A 24,413-nucleotide genomic window follows, 5' to 3' on the forward strand; every position below is an offset into this window, starting at 1 on the left:
GGCATTTCAGCAAAAGCCATAAATAAATAAATGGAACCAAAATGGAGGGGTAGATGGGGGAGTCAGAGGTTTGGGGAGAGGATGAGTTTGCCTACAGGAGTTTATGATTAGCCTTGGAATTCTGCTACCCCAGAGTCCACCTGGGCAGAGCATATCAAAGACCTTAAATATTGGGCAACACATGCTGTTCATATGAACTTTGTGCTCCCTGATTATGGTGACCTCATCCTGTTAACACAGCAGTGTTTAAAGTCCACCACAAAAGCACACTTGAAATAGCTCCAGTCTTGTTACCACCACTGCGCTTGCACCACTTGTGTTCCTTGAGATTCCTGGGGCCCAATTTTGTTTTGCCCCACTTCAGAATGAAGCTATTCATCAGGGCACTGATTCTGTGCTTGTCTCTGAGTCGAGGAAAATGCAATGAAGAAACTATGCAGGATACTGTCATCCCCCCATCTCCATTGCCAGAGGAAAACTCCTATTCCGACTGGGGGATTGGGACCATCCGGGATGGCATAGAAGCCGTTAATGGCTATTTTGACTTTGTCTCAGAGCTGTTAGGAGGGAAGAATGGAGTCTGTCAATACAGGTGCAGATATGGTAAGCATTTCCGCTGTCCAGTCCCTGATAGCCCCCAATTATTATTCCGTGTTGATGGTTGTTGTTTCCCTACACTAGGCAATGTTTCCTCGTTTTGTTTGAATGGATGCTTAGTGATGAAGAATTGACCAGGATATTATATTCTTACTGTTATGTTTTACTTTATTTCATGGAACTGTTGCACTTTTGTGATGTAAATTAGTGTATTTGAATTCCATGCTGCCTCTATTATCATTATTACATATTTTCATTTCAAGGATGGATATATCTTGATACTCCTTTAATTACCATGTTTGCAGTTCCTTTTATTCTAGCAAATCTACTAATAACAAACAGTCAGCATTACTCTTTAATCACAAAGACTGGGGTGTCTATCATTTTTCTAACAAGTTGTGATGGTTCTCCTTACAGTATGTTTCTGTAGATAAAACAGGGCATATCAATGGCACTATCTCCAAATGGTTGTTTACTTTGCCTTACTAGTTGAATTGTTCTACTTCTCATACATTTCAAGAGGCCAGATTTGTCAAAATGCCAACTTATTTGTGTACTAGGTGAGCTTCTGAGTGCCTCCTAGTTTTGTAGGGCCACTGCACATCCCTCATCCTCAGCCAACAAAATTGGGGAAGATGAGGTACCAGCTGAAGGGTACAAGGGTTGAGGAAAAGTGATTAGATTATACACTTATGGAATCCAGTTTTCAAATATTGGGTTAGAACGGTATGGATACCCATAGGTCATATGTAGCTCTCATTTCTTCTTGAATAGATACCTCATCCCTGCCTTCTTTTACCTCTCATCCATCCAATGACCACCCATCATCTAGGAGATGGGTAACACATCACTGTTTTCTAATTGCAAAGAGCAATGGAAAAACAGTGATAATGATCAGGATGGCAAGGGACTGAAGCCTTCTTAGCAGGTTGTGTGAGTAAGAGAATGGATATAGTACATAAACGTGTGTGTGGACATGCATGCACACTTGTTATAGTCCTATCCATCAGCCCTGCTCATTTGTGCACTCCTTGAATGGTTTCTCAGTATGAAATCATAATATGTACCTCCCTGCCACCCCCCCCCCTCCCAAAAAAACAACTTTAAAAGACTGTCTACCATGGATTGGGAAAAATCACTTGCCCCTGACTAGCCGTATAGATTCATGGTTCAGATATCTTCTGGAATGGCAAATTCTTTTATGTCATTCTTTTAAGTGATGCTGTCAACACTGATTTCTTCTTTTAGAATACAGAGACACATTCCATCCTGCCTCCTTGACAAAAGCAACTGACTGAAGATGAATTTTTGGGTCAGGGAAATTAATACACATACAGATCCTTGTGATGCACACATAGTCCCTTGTGGCTATGAAACAGTGACAGAAAGAAACATGGATAATCTTGCTGGGTGCAAAGTATTACATTCCTGTTTTTTCTTTATTCTTCTGGTTTGTTTGATTATGTATATTGTTTTAATGGTACTTTCCACATTCCATTAGCCTCTGAAATTGGTACCAGCAACTGTTAATCAACTCCTTACTTTCTTCCTTTTTCCCACTTTTGTGACTGATAATTATTTGCTCTGACTTCCTTTCTCTTTTTCTTTAAGGTAAAAAAAAAAGAGAGAGATTTTATTCACATGTAGATGTTCCATAGTGCAGAAGATTCATAGTGCAGAAGATTCACACATTACCATAATAGAAAAGCATGTTATTCTAATAAACTCATCAAAAATCTGAGATTGCCTATTGTGATTTATACTTTAATTGCCTCATTTACATTATGGCAATATGTTCTGTATACTGCTCTCCTTGAAAAGTGTTTGAGAAACTACAGATGGTGCAAAATATAGCAGTTTGGCTTTGATCAGAAGAGTGTTTTGAAGATCATGTTGGAACAACTTTACCAGCTTCCAGTTACTTTTTGACACAGATCAAGGTGTCTTCTGTTTAATCTATAAAATCCTTAGTGTTAGCTCTAGGATAGCTGAAGGATCACTTCCTTTCATATTAAATTACCCATAACCTATTACCATTATCAGCTGTCTTGTTCTAAGCCCAGCTGCTTGGCAGGATCTACTTTTGAGCCCCTTTTGAGATTCTATTTCTTTGAAAGGCAACTGCTGATCAGCAGACATATATACTGAACCACTAGCACAATATCCACCATGTTTAAAACAGGACCACAAGGCGCATGGTAATATAAAGCCTTGTTCATTTTTTACAGCCTGTAGTTCTGCTGTTGTGTTTGTTTGTAAAGTCTATTCAATCACTTTAAATGTGCAGATCTGCATTACAGAAAGAAACTCTTAACATTAAAAAGGTTGTTTAAACCTTAATCATGTACTTGTGCATAGGTTTATATCTGTGTTCCAGTACCTCTGAATAGCTTGAAACAAACATATAATAAGGCCTTGTCCTCCAATCTTTTCCTCTCTGCAGAACACTGCAATTAGCTTTCCAACAACTTTTCATATAGTTTACCCTTATTGTTCTAGGTGAAGAGATTTATTTCTTCTCCTCCAATCAGTATCAGCAGGGCCTTGCTTCTCTATGGCACTCAGAGGAGACTAGGTCTTGAAATCATCCTCACCAAGTAAAGTTACAAGAGTAGAAGACTGAAACACATTTTGACTGGCAGAGTATGCAATCAGTTGATTTGTGATCACACAAAAGAAATCATGAAGTACAGAAAGCTAGAAGTAGAATATTCCAGGAAAGTATCTCCAGGAGAACTGTTTGGGCTGTGCATTATGTACCTTCTGAGTAAGCCAGATCTTTCAGTCTTCGGATAAAAACACTGGTGTAGATCTACACCCCTCGACAGTATAGCCCAATGAATATATGAGACAAAATATTTTCAGTAACAATCCACTGACTGTAGACCTCTGTTCCTAGGGAAATGAACACAGTTCCTTTCTTGATCCACTTTCAACGAACAGTAATGATTGGTCTGTGCTACTCTGCTATTAGTGAAGGTTCTGCAGATCTTCCACAGGGGTTCTTTGCTTCAATGAAGTTTTAATCAAAGCATCCCACCAGAGGGTCCCTGCTTATAAATAGAGGAGCAGAACAGCCAGTCCCCACCGCTGCACTTCACAACAAGAGCCCTTTGCAAAAGCCCCTTGAGGGCACAACTTCTCCTTATCTGCCACAACCAGTGAGCTGCTGTGTGTTGTTTCTGCAAAGCTCCTTCTTGAAGCAGATTGTGTTCCCTCTGTGGCATGAAGTGCCTCTTGAAGCCAGACCATACCACTTCATTTATTTATTATTTATTTCAATTTCTATAGCCGCCCATCTCAGCTTAATGACTCTGGGTGGCAAGCAGCAGTTAAAAATATAAAATAGGAATAATATCATACTGAATACAGATTGGCAGCCAAGGCAAAAACGAACACAAGCATGAGCATCCCACAGGCTCTGTCACATATTCCAGTCAGCGTGCTCCATGGCATAACTAGGCCTTCAAAGTCTTACAAAAGGCCACCAGGATTGGGACTAATCTAATCTATGGGGAGATAATGTTCCAAAGAGCGAGTGCCACAACACAAAATGCTCTGTCTTGCCAGGTGGCACGTTTTCCTAGGCAGGTCCCATAGTGTGCCTCTTCTGCCAGATCTGATGGGATGAGGAGACACAGTCGGGAAGAGGTGGTCCCTCAAGTACCTCTAGCATTATTACTGTATGATTTGAATGCTCTAATTTTACATTGCATTGGTTTTGTTCATTTTTTAAAAAAAGGTTGTCATGATAAGCTTTAATTGATGATTGCACCTACTAGGGTGCAATTTATAAACTGAAATTACACACACACACACACACACACACACACACATACATACATACTTTCAGCCATAAATCTGGGTTAAATGGTGATTCAATGTAAAGTATGTCTCTTGCCTCCTAAAATAAAGAGTCCCTGTCAAAAGTGTAGATGGCCTGAAAAATTGAGGGAAACAACCTATTCAGTCATGACAGAAGGGTGAGGTCATCCTGCTCCTGTTATATCCTTGGAATGACAATCTCCCTTGGCAGCCAGTGAAAGTTTAAACAACTTTCTGCCTGCCTCTAGGATGCAGAGAGTTCTGTAGACTATTAAGCAGCTAAAAGGTAATGCAGTATTTTGAATCTCCATCCCACCCCTTTTTTTGAGTTATGCCAATAGAGGATAGACACAGATGTCCATTTGCCAAACCATAATCTGTACAATGTAAATTCCTGTACACACTGTGCATAGCCACTTACCAAACCAGTTGTCTGTTTCCATGCTTTTCATCTGAAGAGCTACTAGGTAGTCACCAACCTGTGGTGCTTGTAAAACCAGGGGCAGGGGGCACAGTTCAATGGCTGAGACCATACTTTGTTGCAAACTATTCCTGGTTTAATCCCAGGATCTTCTGAAATAAGAAGCTGGTGCAGAATGATTGGAATAGCTCTAATGTATTCTGAGCTTCTAGCTCCTGCAAGTATTCTGGCTGCTATATTTTGCACTAGTTATTCTTTCTGAAGGATGTTTTGAAGAAATTAAAGTATAAAATAATTCTTGTTGTTGTTTATTCATTCAGTCGCTTCCGACTCTTCATGACTTCATGGACCAGCCCACGCCAGAGCTTCCTGTCGGTTGTCGACACCCCCAGCTCCCCCAGGGACGAGTCCGTCACCTCTAGAATATCATCCATCCATCTTGCCCTTGGTCGGCCCCTCTTCCTTTTGCCTTCCACTCTCCCTAGCATCAGCATCTTCTCCAGGGTGTCCTGACTTCTCATTATGTGGCCAAAGTACTTCAGTTTTGCCTTTAATATCATTCCCTCAAGTGAGCAGTCTGGCTTTATTTCCTGGAGGATGGACTGGTTTGATCTTCTTGCAGTCCAAGGCACTCTCAGATTTTTCCTCCAACACCACAGTTCCAAATCATCTATCTTCCTTCTCTCAGCCTTCCTTATGGTCCAGCTCTCACAGCCATATGTTACTACTGGGAATACCATTGCTTTAACTATGCAAAAATAATTCTTAACATATGCAAATTACTGTAGAATAATTGAGACTGAATGTAACAAAGGGGTGCATCCGATGATTAGATGAGCTTTCTCTAAATAAGCTAATTCAGCATCTATGACTCTAAAATTGATAAAAGGGACTTGTCATTAACAGCCTTCAGATAGTACTGCACTAGACAGACCAGCGGACTGGTAATTAAAGCAAAGCAGATTTCAGGTTGTTTTGCACTAAGCAAATGTTTGACAGATAACCTGTTATACCAGCCATCTCTGTCCAAAGATGATCTCTTCTGCTGTGTGAGTGGGTTTCCCTGTTGAAATGATGTTGACAACATGTGAAATATCTCATCTTTCACTATCTACAAGCAGATGGAACTGTATCAGGAAAACCATCTACAAAGGGACTAGGGTGAAAAGATTTTTTAAAAAGGAAATTATTATCTCTTTGATAGGCTACTTGTCTGCTCACTGCTTTCCAGACCAGATTAAACCTGCACTTCAGTTACTTTTTCAACTCTTTTTCAGTACTAAGACTCAAAATAGCTTGTTTTGCCAACCCACATAGAGTTGTTATACTCCCTTAGGTTAATAAGTAATGACAGCGTTAACTTTTGCTTGCAGCTATGTTTTCCTTTTTATTGATGCTTGTCCACTCCCTCAAACAGGGGGTCTGCAGGGAGGCTCAGAGAAGTTATGAAGGTGGCCGCAACCACATATTGAATGCCCCACCCATTTTTTAAATGCATTGCACATGCGATGTACATAAAGAGGACATGGGGTGTCAATTATGCAGTTGTGACTGCCATTTTGGCTCTTTTGAACCCTCCTGTATACGCCCCTGCTCTTAAAACTTGCTTCTTTAATGCCGTGTCTACAAAATGTAATGTTTTCCTTCTGTAAATGAGTTGTATTTCCTTGTTATATATAAAGAAAAGCTAGGTATTTTGTCTTTTTAAAAAACTCACCGAGTTTCTAATGCGGGCATTATCTGCAACATTAATCATGGAGTGGAAGAACTACATATTTGATTGCTGGCATAAAGCATTCTTAGTTAAATTTGACAATATCTTAAAGATAACACAAAGTGGCATATACAGTATCTGACATCCCAAAATTCTGTGTTATAGATCTGCCAAAATTGCTGTGGCAACATCTAAAGGGCTAAAATTCTGAGGCAAAAGGAATCCCTTTCAAAGGCTGTTTTTACATTTTATTATTATTTATTATTAATTTTATTTTTATCCCACCTTTATTATTTTTATAAATAACTCAAGGCGGTAAACATACGTAATACTCTTTCTTCCTCCTATTTTCCCCACAACAACAACCCTGTGAGGTGAGTTGGGCTGAGAGAGAGTGACTGCCCCAAGGTCACCCAGCTGGCTTTCATGCTTAAAGAGGGACTAAAACTCAGAGTCTCCTGGTTTCTAGCCCAGCACCTTAACCACTAGACCAAACTGGCTCTCATTTTAGATGTACAATGAGGAATTAAAAACGTGAATGTCCAAAATTGAATTGCAGTTCTAGTCAGAAGAGTTAACATAAGTAAAGGTTCTGATCTTCCATATGTATATTGGATTTTGTTTCAAGGATCCCTAATTAAATTTATGGCTTTGTCTTTGGCAAACCCTAGCCATGTCTTTCCTATTTTCCAACAATAACAGTAAAAGATGGCCATACAATGTGTAGCTTTTGAGCTGCTGCTAGATTTTGCCATCCTTTACCACTGACCATGCTGATTAGGCCTGATGAGAATTGGAATTCAACTTCTGGAAGACACCAGGTACACGTACAGTACTTTATGCTACACAATTCTTTCCGAAGCTGCCACAAAGTGTTTTTCTTTGCTTTTTTTCCAGGGAAAGCACCACTTCCTAGACCAAATTATAAATCTCCAGAACCCAATGGCTGTAGCTCCTATTTCCTGGGTCTCAAGGTACCAGAAAGTGTATGTACTGCTAACAACCTGTTTCTCAGATGAAATCATTAACTGATCAAAACATCCAGGAAGAAAGAAGCATTTGACTTTGCTGGAGATAGTTGTGATTGCTCAACTATTTTTATTCAGAGGTGGTCTAGACGGTCACTCAAGCCATGTTATGCAAGGTGTTTCCCTGTGCATGCCAAAGGGGAGGGCCAGCTGCTTATGGCAAACAAAATGATTGTGTTTTTGTCTGACCACTGCCCATACAATTTACTCTTTGATTGGTTGGGCAACAGAATATTTAGTCCCCAACTGTTGGGGACAGCTGCAGTGTTAACATATATCTTCTAGATATGGATCATCTGGAAATGGATGCTGGCTAGAAAACCCCTATCATCTTAATAATTAAAGTTAAAGGCCCAGAGTAATATGAATATTAGCAACAAGGGGATTGCTAAAACGCTCAAGTCTGGTGCAGACCAGACACCATTAGTGTGAATCTAGTCTCATGTCAGCTGGTGCTGTGACCTAAGAATTTACCCAGCATCTGATATTTCCTAGCAGATGTAAAATTTTCTAGTTGGGGAATCCCCACATTCCACAATCCTTTTTCGCAAGAGGGATCTGCATTTGCTGAATGGAACCTGCACTATCCATATTCCATGTTTCCTTTGTGCAACTTCATCCCTGTTCGATAGTGGGTGGCATATTATACTGCACCAGCATCAGGCTCACTGTTCACTGCACTGATTTCCACGTGATGCAACAGAAGGAAAGTATTGCTCTACAACCACAACATTTCCTGGTAAATCTCCAAGCTGAGATGGTTGCCGCTTTGTTGACATATTCAGGCTAGCTGAATGCATTCTTGGACGATGAACAATATCTTGTCACTCTTCATGCAGTTAAAAGCCACAGGCAGATACAACTCAGGAGATAGCTTTCCTGGTTCCTAAGGACCAAAATAAACAGAAGATCAGTTTGCCTAATCTCGCATTTCAATGCAGTCCTCCTGCTGGGCAGGGCTGTCAAATATATAGCACTTTCATACTACGTTAAAATATTCATTATGAAGTGGCATGAAGAGCTTTTACAGGAGAAATATGGGGGGGGGGAATCATTCTATCCCCTAGCCTTTTCTTCTCTTTCCATTCTTTCACAGCTTGATATGGGCATCCCAGCCATGACTAAGTGCTGCAACCAGCTGGATATCTGTTACGATACCTGTGGGGCTAATAAATATCGCTGCGATGCCAAGTTTCGTTGGTGCATGCAGTCCATCTGCTCTGACCTTAAACGTAGCCTTGGTTTTGTCTCCAAGGTAGAAGGTGAGTTTCTTGTTGGGGCAGACATTAAACATATAAACACATTAGACCATTTTCTAAGCTGCAGGTAGGGACAGGAACTCAAACTCAGGCATGTGTGAATCAGCTCAAAAATCACATATTGAGATTATCTGAATATTTTTAAATCTATCACACTGATTGACAGATAATGCTAGACCAGATTTGTATGAATCCTGAAATACATTAAAAAGTATACCAAGCTGCATGCTCCAGATCAAAAACATGCAAATTTTCCCATGAGATCTATAGAATAGAGTTAGTGTAACGGTTGCCTAATCCCAAACACTCAGTCTCACAAGCTCGGGCTTAAAGATAACTGATTTATTAAAGGAATAGTATGCAAATACAGAGAAAGCTGAGAATGAGCAAAAGCGCGCCAAATACAAACTTAAAAGCCTTGCCTGTGAGCAAGTTCCGCCCCATCCCTCGTCAGGGCGCTCCCCCTCCCAGGTGCTAGAAGCCGTTAGACGCGCCTGGGAAAGTAACCTTGAGCAGGAGCGCAAACCCAAACATACATTCCAAGCCCTCAAAACAACGGAGGGTGAAGGAATGGAAAAACCCCGGGTGAAGGAACACGGAACAGAAGATGACATGTGAAACGTTACAATGTTAACAGCACATTGAAAGGGGAACATGACATATTGCCCCTCCAAAAAAAAATTATGGAGCAGGTTTGTCAGGATAGGCAGAGTGAAATTGGGCTACCAGACGAGGGGAAAACACGTCTGGAGCAGCAACCCATTCAGGATGAGGGAAATGTTTCCAGCGGACGAGGTACTGTAAAGCGGAGCGCTGGCGTCGGGAGTCGAGGATGGACGTCACCTCGAAGTGTTGCTGGTTGTCGATCATGAGTGGAGGGGGTGGAATGGGTTGTGGATGCCAGCGGTCCGACGACAGGTAGGGCTTGAGTAAACTACAATGGAAAACAGGATGTAAACGTTTAAGGTTGTGAGGCAAATCAAGTTTAAACGTAACAGGGTTAAGTTGGGCGATAATTGGGAAAGGTCCGACAAATTTAGGGCCAAGTTTCTTAGAGGGTTGTGGGGATTTGATAAACTTAGTTGACAAGTAGACTTTATCCCCGACAACAAAAGATGGTTCTGGGGAACGCTTTGCATCGGCATGGCGTTTATAAGTAGCCTGGGCATGGAGGAGAGCTTGTTGAATATTAATCCATGAGTGCTGGAGAGAGTCCGCCCAGTCAGTAAGGGAAGCTGGCAGCGGTTGTGGATGGGGAAGTTCAGGAATAGGAACAAACTCACGTCCAAAAACTGTTTTAAAAGGAACTTGACCAGTGGTTTGATGAACGGCATTGTTGTAAGCGACCTCAGCAAATGGGAGTAGGTCGACCCAATTGTCCTGTTGGTAGTTAACAAAAGCCCTGAGATATTGTTCCAGTGTAGAATTAACCGCCTCTGTAGATCCGTCCGTTTCCGGATGCCACGCGGTGGAAAGTGACTGTTTGGTGCCCAAAAGTTTTAAAAATGCCCGCCAGAATTGTGACATAAATTGTGTGCCTCTGTCACTCACCAAACGGGCGGGGATACCGTGGAGGCGGTACACGTGGATGAGGAAGAGGCGTGCCAGCTGTTGTGCGGTGGGGATAGAAGCGCATGGGATGAAGTGGGCTTGTTTGGAGAAAAAGTCTTTGACTACCCAAATGACAGTTTTGCGTTGACTAGGGGGTAGATCAACGATAAAGTCCATGGAAATGTCCTGCCAGGGGACAGATGGGGTGGCAACGGGTTGAAGGAGACCTTGGGGTTTGCCTGTTTTGCGCTTTATCGCGGCACACACAGGGCACGCAGTAACATATGCCTTCAGGTCTTTGAGTAAAGTTGGCCACCAGAATTGTCGGCGAACAAGGTGCAGAGTTTTTACATAGCCAAAATGTCCAGCCAGCTTGTCATCGTGGCAACGCTGGAGTATGGTTTTTCGCATAGCATCGGGTACATAGAGGCGATCGTTGTGCCAGGCAAGATCGTCAGTGAAGGTTAAAGTGTTTCTATTGGTTTGTAACCAAGTATCTGTTTTAAGGTGGAAAAGCAACTGTTGTTGCAAATCGGATGGAATTGACAAGCGCGGCGAGCGGCTGGAAGGCAGAGCGGCTGGAGGTTGCGTTGATTGCGTTCGGGTCTGGCTGCGAGTCACCGCTGCCAAACTTAATTGTTTGTCGGTCCAGACGGTGCCTTGGACCGTTGGCCCTGGGCCAGCATCTTGGGGTCTGCGGGAGAGTGCATCAGCTAAAAAGTTTTTCTTGCCTGGTATGAACTTAAGGGTGAAGTCGAAGCGGCTGAAAAACTCAGCCCAGCGCAGCTCAATGCCCTGAGCTGAAATTCGATAGCCTAGGTAATCAATTTGTGACTGATGAAATGCACATTTTGACAGTTTCGCGTACAACTGCTTTTTCCAATTTAGCCAGTACCTGACGCACCAAGTGGATATGTTCTGATATGGTTTCAGTATAAATCAATACATCATCCAAGTATACCAGTACCCCCTTAAATAAGTGGTCATGCAAGACCTCATTGATTAGTTGCATAAAGACCCCAGGTGCTCCGGATAACCCAAAGGGTAAGACTTTGTATTGGAAAGCCCCAAGAGGACAGTTAAATGCTGTTTTCCACTCATCCCCTTCCCTTATGCGAATCCGAAAATAGGCTTCTCTCAAATCCAGTTTTGAGAAAATTTTGCCCCTGGCCAGATGTGATAACATATCTTTGATCAGGGGCAAAGGATATTTATTTAATATTGAGACCGCATTGAGCCCGCGAAAATCGGTACAAAGCCTTAATGACCCATCCTTTTTTGGCCTGAATAGGACAGGGGCTCCTACCGGGGAATTAGCAGGCTCAATGAAACCCCTAGCCAGGTTTTTGTCAATGAACTCCCTTAGCGTAGTGAGTTCTTTGGGTGACATGGGGTATATTTTTGGGTGAGGCAATTTCACGTTTGGTAAGAATTCAATGGCACAATCCGTTTTTCGGTGGGGTGGCAAACGATCTGCTTCCTCTTCCCCAAATACCTCAGCAAAATCCTGATACTGATTGGGTAGTCCCTCAAGAGGTTGAAGCGTTTGCACAGTAGTATACGCTACCCCTCCACCCTCCATGTCTTCCAGTAGGTCCTTTTCGAGTACTTTGTAAAATCCATCTGCAAAAGTCACAGTTCTATGCAGCCAGTTGATAAAAGGGTTTTGTTGCACAAACCAAGGCATCCCCAAGATTACCAGAGGACCCCCCACTGGAGCTACCACAAATGGCAGCTTTTCCTGATGGGAGCCCATCTGCAAGGCGACCAGTCCCGTGGAATGATTGACTGCTTTCCCTCCCGCCATAGTTCCATCCAATTGGGTGACGATCATAGGTCTTGGCAAAGGGAACGTGGGCAGTTCCAGAGCCGCTACGACATCAGGGTGCATAAGGGAACGGGAGCTACCCAAATCTAGCATGGCCCAAACTTCCACAGTTTTGGTTTTTGAGCTCAGTTTAACTTTAACAGTCAGTGTGGGGAAATTTCCACTCACCGGATCGTGGTTACGCCCGGTTTCTTCCACCTGCCCTAGGGTGCCCTTCAGGGCAGGTGGTAGGCTTTTCCCGCCGGCTGCTCGAATTGCAACTCTTCTTCCTCTTCTCCGAAGGGTAGTTCTGGGGGGTCCAGTTCTGCGATGGCTGCTTTCAGTTTTCGCGGTGGAGCAGGAGCAGGCGACTTTACCGTAGGTTTCGTCTGTCGTTCCTTTGGACGGCGTCTCGGGCACGACGTGGCTCGATGCCCTTCTTTCCCACATCTCAGGCACTGACCTTTGGAGAACCGTCGTTCCCTTTCCTCTTCCCAGGTTTTCGGTTTGGGGCGGCTGGCAAGTCCAGATGTGCGCGCTCCTCTAGCAGGACGCGATTGTCTAAGCTCTTTGGTATGGGCATAGGTTTGTAGGGCATTTTCTGCGCTGCCCGCCAACTGAATCCACCCATACAGCGTTTTGGGGTCATCTCTTCCTAGTGCCCAGCGAAGGATTTCTGGTTCTAGCCCCTGCTTGAACATTTCAATTATTGTTGGCTCAGACCAGTCTTCCACTTTCCCTGACAAAGCTTTAAATTCCAACGCATAATTGGCAACTGAGAGGGACCCTTGGTAGAGTTTCCTCAGGTCATTTTTAGCTGTTTCTTGGGCTAGAGGGTCTTCGAAATGCTGTTTAAGTGCCCACAAAAAGTCATCGAAGTCCTCTAACTCAGTTGCCTCAGCCTGGCATAGTTGCACATACCAATCAGCTGCCCTTCCTCTCAGTTTGTTGGCAATGAAATTGATCTTGCCATGTTCTGACCGAAAGTTCCGGCCCCAATCTTCTATATAATGCTTGGCATTAGTGATAAAGAAGGAGAGCGTAGTGGGATCCCCATCGAATTTCACTCCAAATGGTGGGAAGTTTCTTGCCGGCTCAGCTGGCTGTGGCGGTTCCGCGAATGTCAGCGTACGCCGAGCCCCCATGGGTGGCCGATCCCTAGGAGGTCTTGCCTCTCGCCCCCCCCCTTGACGGGCTGATCGAGTCTTGCTTCTCCCCCTGGTTGATAGGGTACTATGCCTGGGGTACTGTGACGGCTCTTCCTCCCAATCCTCCGGGGTGGGCTCTGCATCTCTGGGTAGATCCTTAAGGATTGTCACTATTAAATCCATTTTATCCTCTAATGCCCTCATACGAGCTGGAGTGACCGGCTCTTCCAGGGGTTGGTTGGTTACCACCACCCTCGGTGACAAGGGGACTTCGGGCTCCCAGGATAATTGTGGAGACCCCCTCCCCGGTGCTCTTTCCATAACAGTTCTATGTTCACTCCTGAGGCTCTCCTGCATGGATATCAGCAGCTCATCTAATTGGATATCCCGCAACTCCCGACGTGCTGCTCTTTGCGCTCTCGAGGTTAGCGCTGGCCGGATTCTGGCCGCCTCCCGCTCCTCCTCGCTTCCATCACTTGCGCGAAGCTGAGGTTCTGTCATCGCTAGCGTTCCCTCTTATCCAACGATTGGATGGGGCTAGCGGAAAATGGATGAAATGATTCTCAGCTTTATGTAACGGTTGCCTAATCCCAAACACTCAGTCTCACAAGCTCGGGCTTAAAGATAACTGATTTATTAAAGGAATAGTATGCAAATACAGAGAAAGCTGAGAATGAGCAAAAGCGCGCCAAATACAAACTTAAAAGCCTTGCCTGTGAGCAAGTTCCGCCCCATCCCTCGTCAGGGCGCTCCCCCTCCCAGGTGCTAGAAGCCGTTAGACACGCCTGGGAAAGTAACCTTGAGCAGGAGCGCAAACCCAAACATACATTCCAAGCCCTCAAAACAACGGAGGGTGAAGGAATGGAAAAACCCCGGGTGAAGGAACACGGAACAGAAGATGACATGTGAAACGTTACAATGTTAACAGCACATTGAAAGGGGAACATGACAGTTAGTTAGGAATGGAAGTAAGCTGTACACAAATCATACAGAATCTATCTCGCTCTGTGGATTATGTGTGGTCCCTACATTTTCACTGGGTGTTACAGAGGTGGCTAAGCCACTTTTTATTGCAGTGTTTGCGCTCCTGAAAGTATCCACAGGGAAGCTGTGATTCTTCACACATTGGGCTCAACTCCAACTGTGGAGCTGAAACCCAGGAATGTCTGGAGGGCATATTTCCATCTGGAGAAGTAAAAACAACACTTCCTCCAAAAACAAACAAACAACAAAAGAAACAAAAGCTATTGCATTGTAAGATGAAGGGGTTTGTCAAAAAATTTTTGCAAGTTGAAAAGGGCATGTAACACAGAAGAAGATATTTTGAAAAAAGATTATTCAGGCAGAAAGCAGCATTTCATTCCCATACACCATTAAATTCTCTTCTTCAATCAGAAGCAATTAGATGGCAGAGGGGTTGCTAATTTTTTATTTTTTTTTCTGAATGTAACAATTAAGATAAATTAGGAAGTTCATTCCTCAGAGAAATTAGGAAGTTCATACTTCAGAGCTACCAATGAACAGGACATTCCCTAAGAAAGTGGCTTACCGGCTCATTGGCTTCCTGGCTCATTAGCATGATCAAAGTGTGGTTTTACTACTTATTGGTTGCATGGTTTGAATTCAACGCATCTTACTCAAATGTCTCCTCTACTCCTCAGTGCCTTTCATCATTTCAGCAGCAATTATTTACATATCTGTAAATGGAGGAGAGGACTGATCTGATTTCCACAAAGACTGGGGTTAGGACATTGTTTTCTAGTCCTGTTTATGGAGCCCTAAGTTCTGCATGACACTACTCTAGGAATTTACCTCAGTACACAAGATCAGACTGCTGATTGCCCTTGCTCAGTATTAGCTACATTCACTGGCATCATCTTCTAGATGTTCAGACAAGCATCTTTCTTAGCACTTTCTGCAGATGCCAAGGACTGAACCTATGATCTTCTGAATACAGAACATGTGCTATCCTAGTAGGCTTCCCATTTTCCCAATTTTCAGAGTTAATTTCTAACAAAATTTGTTCCTGCACTTTGAAGCTATTTGCTCATCTATCTTTTATGGGATGAGTGACCTTTCCAGCAGGGTAACACTGGAGAGTAACATATAAGACAGGGGGCCACGTTAACTATGGCTGTGATCAAAAGACAGACACATCTTCCTCAAATGTATTCAGAGGAACTTTGATCTTATCCTTTCTAAAGAACATCCCGTCATATCCTCAATCCTATCCTCTCACACAAAAACAGGCAATTACATGACAGTTTGATTAGTCTACCCTTCTAAGGGAAAGATGGAAGGAAGGAAGGAAGGATGATGGAATACAGCCTTTTAAAAGCCTTGTGATGAAATATGAATTTAATAATATAATCTGTATCCATTTTGCACAAATACCATATTGGGGTGACTAGCTAGGTTATTATTTTTAAAAAATGTTTGCTAGCTGTTTTATATCACTCTTCATTATTCAATAATTATTGAATTATTAATTATAATGATTTAAATGGAAATACCAGCAGCATCATTAAATCAATTTAAAGATAAATATTATTAAATCTGCCTCAGTTTAAAGAAAAATATAGAACAACTCAACTCTGACATTTATGTATGTATTTTTTATTAATGAAAACAGAATAATCCACCACCCAGAGTCCCTCCTTTGGGGAGGAGATGGATGGTGGTAAAATTCAAATAAATAAATAAATAAATAAATAAATGATTCTTTAATAATTAATATAATTGATTATTCAAAAACAGTAATAAAACAGATCACAAATGCACATCCTATTGGAAAAAAAATTGATTGGGTGGCTAACAAACTCTATCCCACATTAGCTAAATTTACCATCCAGCTAGTCTGAGTAAAAGTCCTGGAAATGCTGAATCATACCAGCCAGAACAGCAAATCTAACTTGTATTTCTGAATTTATATACACTTTATTTAAAAATTACGATATCTAAGCATCCGACAGGAGGAGATGGGCAGGGATAAATTAGATAAATAAATAAATAAATAAGATAAATAAATAAATAAATAAATAAATATTAAAGCTAGCCCTGAAAATATGTGGCTTCCAGATTCCCAGTCTTTACAATATTCTGCCTTCTGAATTAATTTATTTGAAAGAAATAATGAAACCCATATTTTAACTTAGAAGCTCTTTTTACGCTTATATTGTTTTCGGTTGTCTCACAGATCCCGTCACCCTTCTAAATACTCAGTCCTTGATTTCTATGTTTATTTTCCTTCCCTTGAATTTCTCTCTTCTCTTTTTTTTAATCTTCCTTTAAGTATTTATCTGGAAGGAAATGTTCTTTCTTTCTTATAGCAAATGTCTCATGCATATTTATAAAGCTATATATTTTAAAATCACATTGCCAAAAATCTTTTCCAGATTAGTTCTAGATAATAAAGGGGAATATAAATATTGGCTAGGACACAAAGCAGTGTCTGAAAAGAAGAAGCTATTTTTCATACATCATTTCAGAAGCAAGGAAGAGCAGATCACAGCAGAGGAAATACAACCTGTTTTCTGCACAAGGATCCTTCCTGTGTTTGAAAGTCCCTCTGTGTTCCAATGATGTCAGAAATGTTTACAGATGCTGGGCCTCCATTTTCCCATTGCCATTCTTCTCCAGCTCCTTACTTCAGAGCCTATAAGGGAAGTGCTAGTTTGCCCTTTTTGCAAATCTTCTGCCACAGTATCAGAGGCAGGCTTGAAAATGACTCAGTTTCTCCCTTTTCCCTGTGCTTCTGCATCTAAAATGCCAGGCTATTTTTCTTCCCTACCAGGTGCTGCCATGGGAGGAAGTAAAAAAAGTCAAGACGGTGGTCATGACTGCATGATTGAAGCTCTGCCACTTTTTTAAGTGCATGCCTGGTCACTCAGCTGCAGCTGACCTATACTGACCTTTTTGACCTCTCCATAGATACTCTTGCTATCCTTTCCCCTTGCCCTGCTTTATGAATGGGATTGAGCACCTCTTGTTCACAGCCAAGTTGGCAGAAGTGGAGACCACCAGAAATGATCTCCAAAGTGCTCCTGAGAGAAAGCATAGCACTGTGGAAGTACAGTTTAGGCAAGCCTATTAAAAGTTCTGTCTTAATTGGATAAAGGAGACTCATATTCAGGATAAGTTGCTCCTAAAGTTATCAACAGGACTGAAATTTAGCCACAGGATGACCATGTAGCAACCGGGGGAGGATGGATTTTAAAATAGGAAAATGGGAAAAAAAATATTAAAAACCACCTTCCTCACTGCTATGATTCTAGTTCAGCTCATTCTCTCACACGCACACAAAACAATAGCTTTTATTTGTAGTTTTAAAATGACAGCCTTTAGTATATATTTAACATGTCATCACGCCACATTGATCCTCTGTATTAAAGGAAACAACAAATATAACAGCCTTTCCCAGCCTTCTCCCACTGATAGGAAAGAATTTGTAGTCCAAGTTATCTCAAAGGTGCCAGAGAAAGGAGAGATTGGACTATATCCAATGTGTTTGTGGAGGGGCCAAAGAACTTCCATGAGATGGACTTTGGCTGATTGGCAAATATGTACTGGTGCTGCTAATCCTCCCCCACCCCTTATGGTCAACCTGTATGATGGCAATACCTTTAGAGATACAGGCACTTTGGGGATCCAGAAGGAATGCCCTTTCATAATGATAAAAACCATGCATATTTACGACTCATGAGAATGTAGTTCTGAGTAGCTTGTGATTCCTTGATTATAAAGGATTAATATAATAAGAATGAAAATGGCCTTGTATACTAAAATAAAGGGATAAAATACTTTAAAAAGGGACAAAATGCTTTTTTTAAAAAATAGGTATTTTTATCCTGTTTCTCTCAATGCTATAGGTATAACGCCATTATGCTAAATGTTCTTAAAGTGAGTACTGCACTTTTTCATACTTGAATGTTGGATGTATTTTTGGAAGCTTTTGTAAAATGAATAGAAAACTCTTTTGCTGTTGGGAATGCTAGGGCCCTGTTTGCTGTGGGGGCATGGAAACATTAGTTCCTTCTAGGCGCAGGTTCTGGAGGTTGACTCGGATCCTTGATCTTTTTTTTAAGGAAGTGAGTAAGTAAGTACTTGATTATTTCTCTATGGTCTAAGGAAACGAAGCCCCAGTCAGCTTATAGAAGAAAGGTATGATTGGTTTTGACCTCTTTCCTCTTTTGCTGCAGCATGTGAGTCAGTAGCGGATACGATATTCCAAACTGTCAGGACCCTGGGCTGCCGCCCCTTCATGAACAGCCAAAGAAGTGCTTGCATCTGTAATGAAGAGGAACGAGATGAGTTGTGAAATGAGCATCAAGCTGTTTGATAGTGTGACAATGGTGGCTTCACGTGTCCTTTGTTTACAAGAGGCTTGGTCTTCTATCTTCCAGAACAGGTGCAAGTTTCTTAATCGTAGCTTGGGGGTCAGGTTCTTGTGACCACAAATGTGCTAATTGCAGTTTGTCAAGTGAGTATGATTGAGAAAGAAATTCCAAAAAGCAATGGAACTGCTTAGTCTGCCACCCTCATCTGTTCTATCCAATGACTTCTATCCACTTTCCAGAGCATCTGCTCGACTTAGAGATGATTCTTAATGTAAGAAGAGCATCTGGGATGTGTATGAGCAGTCCAGTCATAAAAGAAGATTTAGAGGCTGCAGGATGACACTGACAATAGTGCACCTTTGCAGCCAATATGTGTATTATAGGCCCATGGCCTTCACCAGATACTGTTGCTTTTGCTTCTCAAGTGATTCAAAGCCACGGAAATCTTACGTTGCTGGAAAAAGAAGTGCATCAATATTTACTGGATGACCAACTACACTACTCAGTTTGACACAGAATATGAGGTTGTGGACATCTGCTTGAAGACAAATGAGAGAAGAACACCAAGATCAGAGTATGAAGTTATTGCATAATACTCCTTTTATTTTCACTAGAACATTGTTCCAGTTAAAGAGAAAAAAATATGGATCATCTTATCATAAGAAAAAGGTATAAATGGTGCATGAGTATAAGAAAAATATAAAATGCAGAGCATTCTAAACTTTTATTAAATAACATATATAGTTTAAAATAATATCAAGGAACCTACTTCTAACTAGATGGAATTACTAGTATTCTACAACTTCAAGTGGCACAACTATATATATTTTATACACATAAAACTCTTGGGCCCTCAAGATTCTTTTTCTATACCCTCCACTTTAAAATTGAAGCATTCTGATAGATTGCCCATTGCTCTCTGAAGAAAGGAGAACTGACATTTCTTCTCAGAACAAAACTGAATGGAATTAAAACTCCTTCTGACTGAGATGGTCTGAAGTATTTGGAGATGGTCTGTTGTAATGCAGCAATTGTGTTTGCATTGTCCGACATTGACATCAGATGGACCAGTTCTTTCTTACAATCCCCCGGAGAAAAGTTCCCCCTTCCCCTGTTTCTGAGATCTTGTTAGAGAGATGCTGTCCATCAGGAATGTTTCATCGGTTCCCCAAATTGTTGTTATCGTTGTAGACAACAGCCTCATAGCATCTTGATGAAAAGAATGCAAAGAAACAAAGGCTTTTTGAATCAAGAGGGAGAAAGAGAAAATTTGCATGAAATCATTTTTCACATCTGAGAATAGGAGTTTTTGAAAAATACATATTTAGCAAGTTAAAACATGTGCAATTTTCAGTACTGTAAATATCAATTATCTTTTCTCCAAAGTAGTTTTTGGGGGTGGGGGTGGGGATTGCAGACGATATAGATAGATGCAGTTTCTTAAATCAACATGGGGAGCTAGCATAAATCAAGTCGCTGGAAGAAATTTCCTGATAATTCCATTAAAAAAAAAGTGGAGGGAGGGAGAAAAAAATAATAGTAAGGTATGCAGTGGTAGCAACAGATTTCCAAACTCTGTAACAGTGAAATCTATACAATTTTATGAAAAAAATATTTAAATGTCACAGTTTTCTCTTTAGCAAATTGAATAATTCAAAACTGATCCCATTAGTTTCATAGCTGCACAGCCACCTTTTACAGAATGAGCTTGGGCATGCTGAAAACTTTATTAATGTGTCCATTAATCAGGGAACAGGAAAGTTTCCAATCCTTGTATGACCTGCAAATCACCATTCTTTTCCTTCCCATTTGCAAGATTTTCTCAGTTATCACCAAGAACATTCTCACTATCTGCTGAACTGCTAAGAAAGCATTCAGAATGACTAGTGCTCCTTCCACACAACCACAGTGCTGTCTACACAACCCAGGGCTACAACTAGGGGGGGGGGGAGGCAAGCGGGGCATGTGCCCCAGGGTGCCAAAATGAGTGCTGAGGGCAGGTGCCAAATTGGGCATGGAATCCATGTTTGCCCTGGGTGACACAGACCCTAGTTGTGGCTCTGACCCAAACATCTTGGACATTTTTGCACCACTGCTTTCCAATATGTGCAAATGTGCAATAGCGCACATTATCACAACACCTTCATTTCAGGAGGGAAGGGAAAGTCTTGGGAACCAGGAGGCTGGGGGAGATAGGAATTCCAAGTGGGAACAGCCTATCTCACAGCTAGGGAGGAAATGCAACGAATCTGTCTTCGCTGTGTTTCCTCAAGATCAGCAGCCGATTAACTTCTGGAATTAGTGGGCTCAGAAGGAAAAGACTGCCAGGAGCTCCAAAGCATTGTGAGGGCACACAAGGGCAGTGCCTATCTCAGATCGGTAGGGAAAGGTCCTAGATCCATGAAATCATAATTAAGCCTATGAGGATTTCAACTCTTCAAAAAACAAACCATTAAACATGACAATTTAATATGCTGACACCTTATGGCCAGGGTCCCTGTCCCAACTGTTATCCCAATGTCATACTCCTTTACAGAAATGCAGAATTTTGACGTGTAAGAAGAATTGTTTAGCTGCATACAGAAAGGGGTAGGTCTTCAACTGTACAGCTGTAGCTCCAGTGTGACTTTTTTTTACCCCCTTCCTGCGGATGCCCCTGCATTTTTGGCTGTGCTTTGAATAAATCATGTCTAACTGAAGTGAACCCTGTTTTGACCCTACAAAATCAAATTTCCATTCAATGTCACTGCACACATCCAACAGTATTGAGATGTAGATTACACCTAATTCGATCGGGGGGGGGGGGATATGCTTGTGAGAGAAATGGGCTATACCCCTTCAAATATATTCATGCGTCTATTCCCGCACATCAATTTTAATTGGGCCACTTGTCAAGATACGATTTGCAATGTGATCCCCTTTCTCCTGTGGTTTAGCTCTTCTGCGCATCCGTCTATGACAGCCCTGTGCACAGCGAGACCTCTCATCTGTTACTCCACATACAAGGACACGGCAGTGCAGGAACACTTCCTAAATAAAAAAAGATGCATATTTATGTGTAAATACATGTATGTGTGTATGTGTGTATGTGTATGTGTATGTATGTATGTGTGTGTATGTATGTGTATGTATGTATGTGTGTGTGTATGTATGTGTGTATGTGTATATATATATATATATATATATATACGCACACACACACACACACACACACACACACATACATACATACATACACATACACACAGTATGTTGTCTGGCCAGAGGTGATAGGGGAAAGAGGACCACTGGCTCAGAAAAAAATGCTATCTCATACTGCTTTGCTTTTCAGCCATAAGGAATGTATAAGCTTCTGACTGGCATCTATGGATTTTCATGCCAGAAATTGGAAGAAGCAGACTCCTATGTCAGGAGATTGTCAGTCCAAGAGGCATGTATTCATTCTGCCTTAGCTGCAGTTCTTGGCACAATATTTTGAAACTTCTCTCATTCAGGATATGAAAACAAAAAGAAAACAGTAGACGTAGCGTTAGCCTGGTACAATCTTATTTGCATTAAACCTTCAGCATCCCATAATATCGATCAGGCACTGGTCCAGCAGCAACCTTTACCTCAACCAGATACATATGCAAATGCAAATTAAATGGATCTGATAGAAGTTGTCCAACACTAGATGTGAGCTTCAGAGACTGAGTCACAACTTTTTGATTGGAGATTTTTAAAAGCAGCCAGATTTTATATCATTTTAGGTAACCACGGTATTTTACTCCTGGGCAAAAACTTAAAAGAAGTACTCTTGTTACCTCTTTTTCAAGAAAAACTGATGATACCTCTATGTTGTAGAATAAAGAGGTGGTTTCCCTGTCATTTTTTCTTTGAACTTTTGAAACAGCTGGGATGCCAGGTATCTGAAACTCCTTGTTGAATGCAATGGGTTAGTGGCATCAACTGAAATGTGTCGTGTTAGATGAATTCTTAGGATGAGCCCACCCATACTTATTTATCTGGTAATGACTGGAATTTTAAGAAATGCTTGCACGCGAGAAACTCTCATTTCAGAACAGAGAATTGTGATGTCACCCAATCAGAAATAAGGGTACAGCATTCCCAAGGGAAGCAAGCTGCAAAATCGTCTATGTGGCGCAATGGCATAGTGTTTAGTGACAGTATCTCATATAGTCCATTTCATCTGAAAAAACAGCTCAGGAGAAAGAGAATATGGCAAGTCTGGGAATTAGAAGAAGGAAACAGCCAGGCTAGGCAAGTCTTGAAAGAGTTTTGCAAACTTTTTATTAAGATTAGCTTTCTTTGATTTTGGTTTTGCTTAAAAACTGCTTTATAATTAGTTAACCACCACCATCCCACATTTACCAATAATATTCATTCTCATGTTCTCATAGTCAAGTCTATCAAATGTGAGAGAAGATCTTGGTGGCATCTGAATCTCCTGCTAGCCCATTTCAGTGGACACCAAGGCCACCTGTGTTTGAAGTTCAGCTCTGCTGAAATTCAGGAATCTGAACTGCTCTTTAATTCTTGCTCACCTTGTTGTCTTTACCCACAAATTTGAACACTGGGACCTGAAAGTGTTTGGCCAGATGATCCTTTGATGTATACTGCTTTATGGAATCATCAGAAACACAGCTGAGGAGAAAGAGAGAGAAAAGAAATGTCAATGGCTTTCATAGAATGATGGCCAAAAGAAAGAAGGTATCTCAGTGCCTTCCAGGGAGGACAGGAAGTTTGGCAGGCACTCATATTGCTGTCTTTGGCCCTAGTGGTAGGTCAGCCAAGACTGAAGATGAAAAAACAGAAGTGGGATCTAATTGCATTGCCAGAAATAAAATACCCACAGCAACAAAAAATAATTAAAAGAACGCATATGGCTTCTTTCACAGCCTGGACTTGCAGTTCTCCTAATGATCAAAGGATTTACCAGCATCCTAAATCAAAGGAATCCCGAGCCAACCTTTGATTTTTTCAACAATGATACATAGATGACCCAGAGATGTAGCAAAACCAAGGAACTAATGGAGAAAATATTGTAGGAAATGTTTCTTCCATTCTCCTCAGGTTCCCAAATACATGGGGCTAATCACAGCACAATCAAATAAATTTTCCTAGCAATTTTTAACCCTAACTTTTTGGTTAATTTATGTTTATTTCTTTAAAATGGATTGCAAATCCTAGAGCTGGAGAAAGTAGTTTTTAAACATGGTTTGTAAGTGGGACTTCTATATGTAGGGGGTACATTCAACATCCTACATTTGGCTTTTTTGTTGTTTGGCAAATAACCAGGTGTGTTCAGATGGAAGGAGTCAAAAAGATCAAGATGGCTGCCACAATCCTGGGATCAAAGCCCTCTCCCTTTTCATTGTACTCTGTGATGCACACAAAAAAGAGTGGGGCTTCAATCAGAGAGTTGTGGCTGCCATTTTGACTCCCTGCCAGACACTCCTGCAAATAACAGAAACACTTATTTGAGCCAAGAAATGGGCAATGGAATGCATTATTCCCGACATTTTGTTCCATTAGGCTTATAAGGTTTCAGGATTTGTGAGACCAAAAGATGAATTAATCAAATAATTAAAGACAGCTTTTTAAAATTTCATCAATGTGAAATAGTTTCCAAGCCTTAATCCAGAATAAAAACCATCTGAATTAATGTAAAGAAAATAGACTGAGGTCAACAAACTCTCTTGAAAAATTAGATGTCATTCTTAGGAC

The 24,413-nt window shown here is 41.5% G+C and overlaps 2 protein-coding genes across 3 annotated transcripts in view; one reads left to right on the forward strand and one right to left on the reverse strand.

Moving 5' to 3' along the window:
* The first annotated feature begins 257 nt into the window (after positions 1-257).
* On the forward strand, positions 258-23,826 carry PLA2G12B (phospholipase A2 group XIIB). 2 transcript variants are annotated; one of them, XM_063307490.1, is made up of 4 exons: positions 258-603; positions 7,455-7,531; positions 8,682-8,847; positions 18,549-23,826. In XM_063307490.1, exons 1-4 carry the CDS (start codon positions 366-368, stop codon positions 18,665-18,667), a joined length of 600 nt encoding a protein of 199 aa, XP_063163560.1. In that variant the 5' UTR covers positions 258-365; the 3' UTR covers positions 18,668-23,826. The 2 variants fall into 2 exon arrangements, with proteins under 2 accessions (XP_063163560.1, XP_063163559.1); XM_063307489.1 differs by having other exon boundaries at positions 259-603; positions 7,455-7,543.
* Positions 19,687-24,413, reverse strand: part of OIT3 (oncoprotein induced transcript 3) — a 32,025-nt gene continuing 27,298 nt past the window's right edge. The window contains exons 8-9 of the mRNA XM_063307491.1: positions 23,231-23,330; positions 19,687-21,716 (exon numbers count right to left, since the gene is read on the reverse strand). Coding sequence (XP_063163561.1) covers positions 21,543-21,716; positions 23,231-23,330 — 274 coding nt within the window. The 3' untranslated portion in view covers positions 19,687-21,542. The remainder of the gene's footprint in view (positions 21,717-23,230; positions 23,331-24,413) is intronic.

Source organism: Candoia aspera, chromosome 6 (genome assembly GCF_035149785.1).
Source record: "Candoia aspera isolate rCanAsp1 chromosome 6, rCanAsp1.hap2, whole genome shotgun sequence".
In the NCBI taxonomy this organism is placed as follows: domain Eukaryota; kingdom Metazoa; phylum Chordata; class Lepidosauria; order Squamata; family Boidae; genus Candoia; species Candoia aspera.

Coding starts and splice junctions, on each gene's coding strand:
- PLA2G12B (XM_063307489.1), top strand. CDS start 366: ATGAAGCTATTCATCAGGGCACTGATTCTGTGCTTGTCTCTGAGTCGA. Junction 604..7,454: donor TCAATACAGGTGCAGATATG/GTAAGCATTTCC, acceptor CTTTTTTTCCAG/GGAAAGCACCACTTCCTAGA. Junction 8,848..18,548: donor TTTTGTCTCCAAGGTAGAAG/GTGAGTTTCTTG, acceptor CTTTTGCTGCAG/CATGTGAGTCAGTAGCGGAT.